This window comes from Aspergillus karnatakaensis (assembly GCF_047715665.1).
Source record: "Aspergillus karnatakaensis strain CBS 102800 unplaced genomic scaffold BJY04scaffold_31, whole genome shotgun sequence".
Lineage (NCBI taxonomy): Eukaryota > Fungi > Ascomycota > Eurotiomycetes > Eurotiales > Aspergillaceae > Aspergillus > Aspergillus karnatakaensis.
The window spans coordinates 45,686-57,938 of NW_027395743.1; the positions used below are offsets into that span (position 1 = coordinate 45,686).

At 53.0% G+C, this 12,253-nt stretch overlaps 7 protein-coding genes across 7 annotated transcripts; 2 read left to right on the forward strand and 5 right to left on the reverse strand.

Moving 5' to 3' along the window:
• Positions 1–17: 17 nt before the first annotated feature.
• Positions 18–793, reverse strand: BJY04DRAFT_208131 (nucleoside phosphorylase domain-containing protein; the record flags this gene model as incomplete). The annotated part of the gene is made up of 2 exons (XM_073713949.1): positions 18–257; positions 293–793. 2 exons carry the CDS (start codon positions 791–793, stop codon positions 18–20), a joined length of 741 nt encoding a protein of 246 aa, XP_073570089.1.
• A 192-nt stretch (positions 794–985) lies between these two features.
• Positions 986–1,623, reverse strand: BJY04DRAFT_191536 (uncharacterized protein; the record flags this gene model as incomplete). Its single annotated transcript, XM_073711655.1, has 1 exon — positions 986–1,623. A coding segment is annotated over exon 1 (215 nt), but the record flags the coding sequence as incomplete, so codon positions are not given.
• A 404-nt stretch (positions 1,624–2,027) lies between these two features.
• On the forward strand, positions 2,028–3,653 carry BJY04DRAFT_191537 (DUF2252 domain-containing protein). Its single transcript, XM_073711656.1, has one exon. The coding sequence runs from the start codon at positions 2,058–2,060 to the stop codon at positions 3,396–3,398; it is 1,341 nt and encodes a 446-aa protein (XP_073570091.1). The 5' UTR covers positions 2,028–2,057; the 3' UTR covers positions 3,399–3,653.
• A 12-nt stretch (positions 3,654–3,665) lies between these two features.
• BJY04DRAFT_219275 (protein-arginine deiminase domain-containing protein) lies at positions 3,666–5,549 on the reverse strand (the record flags this gene model as incomplete). Its single annotated transcript, XM_073716532.1, has 1 exon — positions 3,666–5,549. One exon carries the CDS (start codon positions 5,547–5,549, stop codon positions 3,666–3,668), a length of 1,884 nt encoding a protein of 627 aa, XP_073570092.1.
• Positions 5,550–6,608: 1,059 nt separating this feature from the next.
• On the reverse strand, positions 6,609–7,864 carry BJY04DRAFT_219276 (FAD-dependent oxidoreductase; the record flags this gene model as incomplete). The annotated part of the gene is made up of 2 exons (XM_073716533.1): positions 6,609–7,689; positions 7,746–7,864. The coding sequence occupies 2 exons, from the start codon at positions 7,862–7,864 to the stop codon at positions 6,609–6,611; spliced, it is 1,200 nt and encodes a 399-aa protein (XP_073570093.1).
• BJY04DRAFT_191541 (uncharacterized protein) lies at positions 7,738–8,728 on the forward strand. Its single transcript, XM_073711657.1, has one exon. The coding sequence runs from the start codon at positions 8,346–8,348 to the stop codon at positions 8,556–8,558; it is 213 nt and encodes a 70-aa protein (XP_073570094.1). The 5' UTR covers positions 7,738–8,345; the 3' UTR covers positions 8,559–8,728.
• A 1,027-nt stretch (positions 8,729–9,755) lies between these two features.
• On the reverse strand, positions 9,756–10,583 carry BJY04DRAFT_79938 (uncharacterized protein). The gene is made up of 3 exons (XM_073721098.1): positions 10,409–10,583; positions 10,266–10,320; positions 9,756–10,169 (listed from the first exon to the last, which is right to left on the reverse strand). The coding sequence occupies exons 1-3, from the start codon at positions 10,447–10,449 to the stop codon at positions 9,801–9,803; spliced, it is 465 nt and encodes a 154-aa protein (XP_073570095.1). The 5' UTR covers positions 10,450–10,583; the 3' UTR covers positions 9,756–9,800.
• Between the last annotated feature and the right edge of the window lie 1,670 nt (positions 10,584–12,253).

Sequence of the window (12,253 nt, forward strand, 5' to 3'; positions counted from 1 at the left end):
TCGCAGCCGACCGTTTTCTATGTACGGCGTATAATGTCGTCCATCATGCCCGCCGCCTTCATCTCGAAGCATAATATACCGTGTTTCTGAGAGAGCGCATACCGTCTAACAGAGTCCCGCAAAACCTGATTCGCCGAGGCAATTAGTCCATAGAAAACCCGTGGCTGATCATGCGATCGCGATCGCCGAACCACAAGCATATTCTTATCGCACGATCGACAATGAGTCTCCAGCGGCTCGACATGGTCATACCCAACCTAAAAGATAAATCATTGTTCTTGCCGAGGTATACGAACGTGCCCGCCAATGCCTTATACTTCCCCAGTACCTCTTCATAGATACCTCTGATGTTGTTGCCGTGCAGGTGATGCCGCGCCTGGATCCTCGAAATCGCCGTCAACAGCACCGCAGGCGGCTTATCCAGACTGCCTGTCGCAAGAAACTCGCCTCCAGCAACAGCTTTGCCATAATCATACTGAAAGACGCCCCCATACCCAGCGGTTGGCTTGCTAACAACAACATCGCCGAGTCGGATATCAGCCTCCGGTGTAGGTGCCCCGCCGCCAATCCCGACCATCAAACAGAATCGCATGGCCGTGAAGCTCGCTCTCATCTGCAGCGCGACTGCTGTTGCGGACGTTGTTCCATATACCCCTGCAGGGAGACAAGCGATCACGATGTTATGCTGTCCAATGCCGCCAAGGACGTAGGTGTTCTCGTCGTCCTCAGTAGCGGTGAGCTCCAGATGGAGGGCGCAGATCCAGCCGATGCGATAGTCCTCTTGCGTCAGCATGGCTGTCGCCCCTTATTTCCTTCTTACTCTTGAGAAAGGTGGGAGACTTCGAGGTGAAGGGTGAGGCTGAATGAGGGGTCGAATGCATTGTGGCTGAATCGACCAGGATCGTGCGTCTAGACCTAGATTGGACTAACCCTGTTACCCCCTTCCTGCTATCTATGCTTGTCCGGCTTAGCATCAAAAGGTTCTGAGGAGCCAGCGAGAGAGTGGAGGCCCTGAGCGTCCTGGAAGTTCAACCTACTCAGCGTGCAACAGCTAAAAGGAAGGAATGCTCAAATCTCCATTTCCATTGACACCGGGGTAAGATGCTCTTTCAGCGAGGTTTGGCACCAACCCTGTGCGTGTTTCTTGTATGGATCTCATTAAACAGACGCTTGGGCACTGCAGTCCGCTCGCTACTGCACTATTCATACCACAGCATAGCCTCTACTGGCGCCGAAATTCGACTCTGAAACTGTACAGGCATATTCCACAGTGCGTCTAAACGGTCCAGCATTGAATTTCTATCCGGTATGTGGGCAATTGTTGACCTTATCCTGCCCACGTTGATACTTATTAGCAGGCCGACCCCGTAGAGAAAATAAGTGTAATCCCCGTGTTTCCACAGGCTCCTTTGATACATACGATTTCTCGTTTCATCTTCTCGGCCTGGAAGCACAATGCGTGGAGTTCTGCGGAAAAGTATTGAGGAAGCTGATCTCAGGCGAACAACGAAGCAGAATAAAATCACAGAGCACTGAAATGATCAATCAGGCCATTATTGACCCCACAGTAAGAGCTAACTCTGACCGTCTGACGTGTCGAGATAGACCCCTGTTTTAGCGGCCGCACCGACCCGGACTAGAGTATAAAACGGCATCTATTAATATATCGACTCATTGTTAACCCCTCGCCAACGATTCCCTCCTCAATCTCACCATTGAAACAACAAGCGCCAGCTGCAGTCACAGGCAGCCACAGCTTGCAGCAAAAGGAGAGGAAACCTCTTGGCTCAACGGTGGAGCTGGCTTGAGACACGCCGAGCCGCTTGGGATGCTCCAGTCCGTGGCGGAGCTGAAGATAATGCCCGTTGAGAGGCAGGCCAAGACATATAGTGCTATATCATGTCCTCCCTAAATGAAAGACAGCTCAGAGGTCCCCGCACCGCACTGCCACAGGAGCTATCTGTCTGTCTGATTGTCAGGGTCCGGATATAAAAACCCCTCGTTACCCTCATTCCTCCTCAACCAGCACAATCAACAACACCACAAAACCAACCAAAATGTCCTGGGAAAACAGCGACCCCGAGCAACGAGGTGAGGAGATCCTCTCCGTCTTCTCCACAGCCTTCGGCGACCTCCTCGCCGCCGACCCAGCCGCCTTCCAAGTGAAATTCCGCAAAATGGCCGCCTCCGCATTCGCCTTCTACCGCGGCACCGCATGCCTCTTCTACCACGACCTCGAATCAGACCTGAAAACCGACACCTTCCTCTCCGACCAATCCAGCCGCATCTGGATCCACGGCGACCTGCACGCCGAAAACTTCGGCACCTACATGGACTCGCAAGGCCGCCTGATCTTCAACGTCAACGACTTCGACGAAGCCTACGTCGGCCCCTTCACCTGGGACGTGAAGCGCTTCGCGGCCTCGATCGCGCTAATCGGCTACGCGAAGGCCCTCTCCGATAAACAAATCGCCCGTCTCGTGAGAGCTTACGCATCCGCATACCGCGAGCGCATCCATACCCTCGCTCATTCCAACAACCAAGACTCCGTCCCCCGCTTCACCCTCGATACAGCGGCCGGCCCCCTCCTCGATGCCCTCCGCGACGCGCGAATGCAAACCCGCGTCGGGCTTCTCGACTCCATGACCGAAATCCACAACTACGAGCGCCGCTTCACCCCCGGCGGCGGCGCCGTGCCCCTCGACGACGGAACCCGCGAGAAAGTAATCGCCGCATTCAATAACTACCTGCAGACCCTCCCCGTCCCAGTAACCCAATCCGGAGCCTACCGCGTCAAAGACGTCGTCGGACGCCGCGGGGTAGGAATCGGCTCTGCCGGTCTCCCCTCGTATAACATCCTGCTTGAGGGGAAAAGCGAAGCAATCGAGAACGACGTCGTCATCTACATGAAGCAATCCACCGCCGCTGCGGTCTCGCGACACGTCGAGAACGATGCGGCGGCAAGCTATTTCCACCACGAGGGGCATCGCACCGTTATCTCGCAGCGTGCGCTGCAAGCACATGCCGACCCCTGGCTTGGCTGGACGGAGATTGATGGCGTCGGCCAACTCGTTGCTGAAGTTTCCCCGTATGCAGTTGATCTGGATTGGTCTGATATCAACCAGATTGAGGAGATGGAAGCCGTTGTGGCGGATTTGGGGCGGGCAACGGCGATGATGCATGGGGCGGGGGATGATGATGGGAGGCATTCGGAGCTGGTGCCGTTTTCGCCGGAGAGGGTGATTGATGGTGTTATTGGGGGGGATGAGGAGGGGTTCGTTGAGGTGTTGGTGGATTTTGCGAAGAGGTATGGCGCGCAGGCGAGGAGGGATCATCAGATTTTTGTGGATTTGTTTCGCAATGGCAGGATTCCGGGGTTGTTTGAGGAGCAGGAGTAGGTTGGAGAGAGAAAGAGAGCGAGAATGTGTGTGGACTTAGCGTGGTAGCACAATTGACTTATCAGGGTTTTATATATTCCAGTCGATTCAGGGTATCAATGGACTAGCTGGAGTGCTCCATGCTCCTGGTCTTCAACCATGTAGCTGGGTAGATTGTCTGCTTCTGCAGCATATAGTGCCTAGGCGAGAGGATAACAGAGTCTCTGCACTGTTTCTCCAATTCCCAATGCCCTAATATAACAACCTATCCCCAACAGGCTATGACCATCACTCCCACCCAACCCCATCCACCCCCCTCAAAGTATTCGAAGCACAATGCACCTGCCCCGCCTGATTATGATGACTGAAAAAGTTATCAATAAAAAGCACACACATCCCCGCCCTTCCATACGCCTCCTCAACCCCCCGCTTAATCACATCAACACCATCAACAACCGGCCCAAACGGATCCGGCGCAATATAATGCTTTCCAGACACAATGCCATTAATGGCACCCGGTAAGAATGCAAGGACTTTATACTCGCCCTCTAGGACTGGAGGGGAGGCATTGTTTGTTCCGTCGCGGAGAATATAATCTCCGCCTGTGTTTTGGGATTGGTCGTAGTAGAGAGTTGGGATTTCGATTATGTCGGCGCGGGAGAGGGGGATGTCTGAGAGGAGGAGTTCGAGGTTGTGATTGATCCATTTCTGGGCGTAGTTGTTGACGGAGATAAAGGATGTATTTCTGAGAAGGTCTGTTACGGTGAGGTCTAGGAACTCTGGAGGGGTTGAGATGTTGAACCGTTCCATTTGCGGCTGGGGATTGAAGCTTACGGCTGGCGTGTCGCCGTGACCTTTGTTTTGAACGTTGGTTAGGATGTCGAGGGCTCGTTGCGGACTCGCAATGGCGATGGTGAATCCCAATTCGTTGTCGAATGGCAGGAATTGCACGAATTCGTCGACGTGGCCGACTATCAGCCAGCCTGTTTCGAGATACAGTGTGTCTTGTACACCTTGACCGAAGATTAGATCTCGTACAGACTGCGCCGGGTACTCCTGGTAGTGTTTGCCCTGGATCGTTCTGCCGGCTTTATAGAGAACTCCGGATTTCGAGCGATATGGTGGTATGGTCTCGAGGTTGCCATAGCTGTTGATCGTGTGCGAGCCAAAACCTGATGCAGTGACACCAATACCAGCTGCGTCTCCAGGCTGCCAAAAGCCAACACCAGGCCCACGAAGCTGTTCCGTTATCTCTCGACCTCCGACGCGGGTGGACTGAGCGGAGCGAAGCATGATACGTATAGAAACCGGGCCGTCAGGACCAGGCATGCTCGCATATGCAGGCTCGAGGATATCTTGCGCCCAGATATCGGCGGAATAGTTGAGCAGGAGGACCGGTGCTTCGAGTCCGGCAGCTCTACGTGCGGATTCTAGTTGGTCGACAAAGTACTGCTGTGCAGGATCCGTCTCGTCTGCATCAATCGTTACGATTTGGTTCACGCGTTGGAGGTGATGGTGTGTCAGAACGGGGGCGACATTCAGAGCGACAGAGTCCCTTACATATGTTTCCGAACCGGGTGTCTCGTATACGTCAAAGTTGATCGTGACATGGCCGTCCCATTTTTCAGAGTCTTTGACGAATTCGCGACCGTCGATACCGAGAACCAACCCTGCAGCCAGTTGAGTATGGTTGAAGTTGAACTGCCGATCGATAAGTCTCCAGGATTCCATCCTGTTGGGGTTCTCCAAGTCTTTGGGCAAGAAGATGCGAACGCGGTCGTAGGCTGTACGCGGGGTGGCGTAAATGTGGGCGCTTGCTCCATCGGGGATGTCAGGTAGTGGCACGGTTCTCAATAGTGCGATGTTTTCAGGCGCAATGAGTAGGTCGCCAGAAGCATCATGGCAGGAAGCGAATTCATTGTCGCTGAGCGGGTTTCCGGCTAGGTCTTCGTGAGAATAGCGTAGGTGCTTGTCGCCGACATTGGGGAGGAATATAGCGCCGCGAGTGATGGACCAAGTTGCTTTTGAATGTACATCTGAGTCTCCAACGAGATCGACGAATCCGTCGCGATTCGTGTCTGCACGGATGTCCGGTGTCAAGGGTAATACACCGACCGCGTGGATCAGCAGTAGACAGTCAGCCAGCAGCCAGAATGAGGGTATGGACCGCATGTCGAGGCTTCGGCTCTTGAAACCTAGCTGCACCAGCATTCCGATAACGAGGACAGTCGCGTGTTATAACCGCTGTGCCCCCCTAGGCTGTTCGAGGATGGAACCATGGGTAGACTCTATTGATGTCTGCGTTAGCGTTATTCACAAAGGACTAGCAGGGTGTTGAATAAGCCATTCTGTAGATCATTTCCATCAGCGAGACGGCCTCAACGGTGGCACCCACTCCTTGACAGCGTGTTAAGCTTTCCGTATTGCTTTCGATGCCGGGTGGCTGTTGCGTGGCGGGTTTTGGCAGCTCAAGCTTCCACCACATTAGTATGAAGTTCGCCTGCTAGTTAGCAACCTGGAAAATCCCTCTTCTCAAGAATGACGTCTCTGGCGTGACAGAGTATCTACTCGCATTATGTTCCACCAAGAGCAGCGCTGTCATGGGGTGCTACCGTAACAAAGAGACCCCGCATCCGTCATGTCGGCTTACATTCGGTGCCGCCGGAGGAGAGCAAAAAACCAGGAGGAGAGCAAAAAATTAGGAGCAGATAGACTCGAGCCATAAAGGTAAGATCAGCACATCGCACGCCTCGGCAACATTGATGAATTGCAGGGGTTGGCGGCCATCATCCGTACTTGTCGCTATCCTGGATCATAAGGACATAAGGTTGACCAGCGTGCCTTCCATTTGTGGCACAAACGGGTCACCGGGGATGGCGATGAACTTCACGCAATCTGCTCCATCAGCACTCGATCCTCTTGCACGACACTCGAACAATGCTCGTGATTCAGACGACGCGCCAAATGACGAGGATGGGAAGAGTATCAGGCAGGATAACTACAGTAGGTCGCTAGGGGAAGTGCATCCTTGATATGTCTGACTAACTATCCTGCTGGAGGGATTCTAGCCAATCATTGCTGTAAAGTCTCAGCGTACCGCAAATACCTCGCTCATTCATCATTTACAGTGGCCACGGGATTTACTTTCATGGGACGTTGACTTGAGCGGGTGATATATCGTGCGACAGTCTGGAAAATACAGCCCAATCTAGTACAAAAGGCGTCTCGCATCTAAGACTTGACACAAAGCTGTTGGTGGGTTTGAAGGAAACAGGTATTCCGATCCTGGGACGTAGGGCGCTGCTCAATCTCCGATCGACTGCGACTCAGCTCCGAATCTCTCGCATACCCAAACTCCGACGCATGGATCACCTGTCCGCCGTCAAGCAGGGACAGTACCTCATCCGCTGCCTCCATCACGTTGGAAATCTTCCCAGGGAAGATATAAATCACTCCGCCCGACTCAAACACGACCGAGCTCCGGAACTCCGTATCCGTCACCAACTTGGGCATTACCGAGCCTTTCCAGCCATGATAGCTAAAGCGCTCCTTGAATCCCGGCCAGAAGCGCTCCATCTGCTCCTCAATCTTCGGGCGGATATGACAGTTGACGAACTCGGGATCCAGATTGTCCAGACACTCGCGAGCTTTAGGGCCAGTGTCAAATGAGCCGAGAATGGTGTATGCACCGTGCGTCATCACGTATTCGCCTCGACTGGTAGGCTCACTCAAGGATGGCATGAGACAAGGGAACCAGCCGTCCATAACGATGAACGAGATGGGAGAGTCTTCGGGATACCGATCGGTATACCTCAGGGCAGTGCAGACCTGATACCGGATATCGAGGTTGACAGGAAGGTTATCCAGCAAACCATCAGGCAAGGCGGACATATACCCTGTGGCATTGACTACCTTATGAAAAGAACCCTCGAAGCGAGTCGAGGTTAGAACCTGGTATTGCTGCTCCTGTCTCTTGACTTCGGTCACTTCGTCGTTGAGCCGAATACTGATCCCAGCACTTGACAACCTATCCTGGAAATACGTCTTCAAGTACGGATTGAGCACAGCACAAGGCTCGTCAAGCTTGTACGCACACTCGAGCTCCGTGTTCGGCCACTGCTCGTTGACATCCACACGGGCGCACTCGGTAGACTCCCCGCAGACATCCCCGAAAGTGGCTGCGTTGACTTTGGACTCGTGGCCGGTAGAACCAGGCGAGCAAGCGAGTAGATGGCGGGTTTGACGGGGACGACCAGCTCCGAGTACCTCTCGCAGAATCTGACAAACGATCGGCGGCAGCTCTCTCGCGTGCCTGACGATCGCGGGTAGTGGGGTCCCTTGTGCACTCGGATACCAAACTGGCCTGACACTCCGTCGAACAGGTGTGGTCCCTTTTCGATGACGGTGACTTGGTGTCCGGCACCTGCAAGCTCGAGGGCTGTATGGCAGCCGCTCCACCCTCCGCCGATCACTGCAATGGATTTCATATCGATAGCAATTGCTATATCTGAGGTGCGATGAAAGATTATAAGTATAGATGGTTTGCAGCAACAGGATCCTATGTGCTGACATCCCCCACTTTATAAGTCAGGATAGTACAGTCGCAGACCTCGCCTCGAGGACGTCATCCACGCTCAACAACCGAATACAAACCTAGGCCAATTCTCCATTTTCACCAGGGGTCAAGGTGTTGATATGTGATGTCATGGCAAACAACATCTAATTCGCCCTGATGAAGCTGGAGTAGCAAAAGTTAGCAGTCCAACGCCCCGATCCAGCATTCTTGGTGTTGATATCTGGGTGAGAATCCATAGCACCAGGGCGCATGTTGGAGTGTTTTGCTGACTTCTGCCTCCCAGCGTGCTGCTGTGGAGACCCTTACCCACAAGCTGTCATAGCTCACGATGCGCATTCTGCAGATAATCCGTATTACTGACGGAGCATTCGTTGACGGCCACATCTAGACCCATGTCTATCGCAAAAAGGACGCATTGCCGAGAAAAGCCCCGTACGCAATCATTGTGCTCGATCACAACCACTACCATAGCGATAGCGGTATATAACGAAACCAGAATAAAAATAACGTTGAGCTCTTGTGGAGCCCCGGATTGCCCCTGCGTCGTGGACCCACGAGGTTCAACCTCTGAACAACGATTGCGCGTTCAACTGGAGCGAAGTTAACCTTATTCTCCCCCCCAGCCTCCGGGCCTACCACAGGCGCTCGTCGGAAAATGATAACAGAACCAGACCTTGAGAATCCATCTCACACTGACGTGTAAGTTCTGTTTTCACCCCCTGACCACATATCGGATCAGTAAGGCAACATGACAGCTGTGGAGTCACCGGCAAGTCAGGGACTAATGAGTTTCATAGTGGCGTCGCCGGCGTTGAAGTCTTAACTGTCTAAGATGTGTTCTAGACAAGCCACTCTCCTGGCTGTAGTGGCGGTTATGATATACAGCTTGCTTCGACATATGCCGCGATAGCTCTTGCTTCCCTCAACGGTTCTCACTCTTGCGTCAACGCATAGGTAACGTCTCTGATACCCCGACCGAGACAATCCCGCTACTCCCGGACGTCGCCTACGTGGACCCATCCAACCATACATTCCTCCTCAAGCAATTGGTAGCAACACGGGTCTCGCTGCTTGACCGGTCGCTGTACATCGCCATACCGATCCAGCGGATTTCTGCCAGTCCAGCTTGTTGTGTCCAATGGAGTTAGCAAATTACCGACCACCTGCACATCCCAAGGAATGTCTACCGAGGCTTATTTCATGTGACAATGGACGTCGCCCGGCAGGATCCTTGTCTATGCGTGCGTTCAAACTGGGACTATTTCCATGAGTCTACGAGGCGAATGTTCCCCGTACTGTAAATATCGGCTGACCTCTGTTTCTCTGACATAACGGCGGCGAGCGATGCGTAGTTTATGCTCAATCAGGACTGCTCTGATTTCCTCGGGATTGAATTTAGGCTCAGAATTTTGCATTAAGAGCTCCAATTGTCCATCTATGTGGCGGTATAACTAAACATCACTGTTCAAGCATACAGGATAACCAATGAAACGGATTAGCTACCACATAGAACTATCTTCTTCGCAAGTAATCATGTTATCCCTTCGAACGCCAGAACGAGTACCCCTGAACGTGAATAGTAGACAAGGTAAACCATACCTGCTCGAACCTCCTAACATCATTCCTTCCACTACTATGCCCACTGATATCTTCCCGAAACCCATGCTAACCTCACATCGAGAACCCATCCATCCCCAACATCCCACAACCACCACATCTAATAAAACGCAACAACCCCAACCGCACTCACAAAACTAACCCCCACAACCCCCCACGCAACCCTAACAGCAACCTCCCGACTCCTCAACGACCCCGTCCCAAACGCCGTAACCACATACCTCACCCCATTAACAACATGGAACGTAAACGGCCACGCAACCGCAAATTTCAGCCCCACTTTCGCCAACACCGGGAGTCCTGCAAAGGATGCGGCGAGAGTAGCAGATGAGAGATCCCACCCGATGTATGGGGCGACCAGGTACGAGGTTGCGAAGAGGTAGAGCGGGCCGGAGAATAACAGGCCTGTGTTGCGCTCGAGGGCGGACGAGACGCTGTGGATTTACCATTTGTAGATTGAGAGGTGCGGGGCGACGGGGCGGTTGAGGCGTTGGGATGCGAGGTGCGCTTGCGCGTGGGAGGGGGTGAGGGTGTGGAGTTTTAGGGGGGGTGATGTGGTGGTTGAGGTGCTGGTGGAGGTGCTGGTGGGTTGCGAGGAACTTGTTGAGTTTAGTCTGGTGAGATTGCAGCGGCGTGGGTGTCACCTTGATGTCAAGGGATGCTCAAGATGTAAAATGCTGCGGAATTGTACATACCTGGGCAGCAATGGGTGTGTTGTGGTTCTGGTTGCGGATGGAAGGAGTGTCGGTCCTGGTGATGGAGATTCTTCGGTTAGCACTTCATTCACTAGAGCTTCTATCTAGCAGCAAGATAGTTTGAGTAAAAGGGCTTCTCACGCTTTGCAACTAGTGCATGAATCCGGTGTTCAGTGGACTGCATCGTGTGATTCGCAGCGGAGACAGGAGCAGGTGCGTCGGGAATGGGATCTCGGCGGCAAAGCAATCAGCAAAGCAACAGGCAATGAGCTCAAGACAAAGAGAACAATCTCGAGAGAACTGAAGAATTTATAAATCACATCGTCAAATAGCCGCTGCAAGACTCAATGAGTCGATGTCGCCAACCCGGGCAAGCCTCAAACTAGGGGGACCGATCATGTGGATCGTATGAGGCAGGCACCGGGGACATCCACCACTCAGCGCAGCGCATTATTAAATCGTGAATCGGGTTGCATCGGGGTTTCGGTAGGAAATTACCGAGTATTCTTGATTGTGCTTATGGTGTATTGTGATTCGTGAGGGATTGGTTGTGCTTTGATGTCGTGGGTAGGTATGCATCGGTTGATCTATTCTGCCGATGGGTGAATCTGCTCCGCCCACCTCGATCTCAATTCCACCTCCAACTCCAACGCCGCTCTCACTCTGAACACGGCCTCGGCCACGGGCCCCATGCCCCATGCCCCAGGGGCTAAACCAAAAGAAGCCTAAGTAGGTTGAGCGAAACTTCATCGAACACATTCTAGAAACAAGGCTAATCAACGGAATGGCAACCAGCGGCAACCAGCGGCAACATGAAGATGAGGGTTATTCAGCCCGAGTATGAGATGGACGCAGACCCGCGCACCTGGAAGGTCTTGATCGCCCTTTCCATTATCGTGCGTCTCTGTGCCTTCAGCATTGTGGGGCAAGTCGTCTGGTGCTGCCAGCGCTGTTTGAGGCGGCGCAAACCAGGTATATTGTAAAACATCAAATATAGTAGCTACTGGTGTGATGCTAATAAACGGAATCACTACTAGCGGACATATGAGCAGCGTGATAACCCCGGTCAAGCCATACTATAAGGTGCGGAGCGATCCGCGTATGATGACTGCATGGATGAGGAGAGGGGACCATCTTCTGTGTATGAGTGTCTTGGCCAACTACTAGGAGCTGTAAAGTACTGATCGGTGCTATTTAGTTGCCCAAGGGGCAGGGGACATGCAGCGACTGCATGAAAATGCTGCTGCGGGCATACTCATGACCCCAGCTCGGACCCCAGCTCGGACCCCAGCTCCAGTTGGAGCTCCAGTTCCAAATCCTAATCCAAGTCCAAGTCCACCTCCATCTCCAGCGCCAGCTCCAGTTCCAGCGCCAGCTCCTACTCTAACTCTACATCCAACCCCAACGCCACTCTCACTCTCAACACGGCCTCCGCCCCAAGCCCCAGCTCCCACCCCCATGCCCCGGGCCACAGGGGCTGAAAGAAAGAAAGAAGCCTGAGTAGGTTGAGCGAAACTCTAACATCAAAAATTTTCTTGATACAAGGCTAATCAGCGGAATGGAAACTAGCCACTACGCCGTGGCTGGAAGCAGCACCACCCCCCCTCCCCCCGCTATTGCGGCCAGAAATTCGGCCAACACTAGTCCCAGCACTACAGCGAGCACTGGCGCTGGTAGCACTCCAAACCAGTATGGATGGTTTATTCGGGTCTTGGCGTGGTTGTACGGATACATTGTATAGGGCTGTTAAAATTCTGTATAGATTATCCCGTATATTGTTATACCCTGCCAATTGACACCCATCACCCAATGAAAGAGGGCTAATTGAAAAAGGCTCGTGTTGTATCGGTACCTAACCTGGTCTCATGCGATCTTACATCCAAATGCTCAAATGTTTACAAGCGCACTGTTCATACCGAATCTGTAGCTCATACCTTTATGCAAGCGGACACTGCTAGAACTTTAGCCGGGCAAGGGTTGTGGCGCCT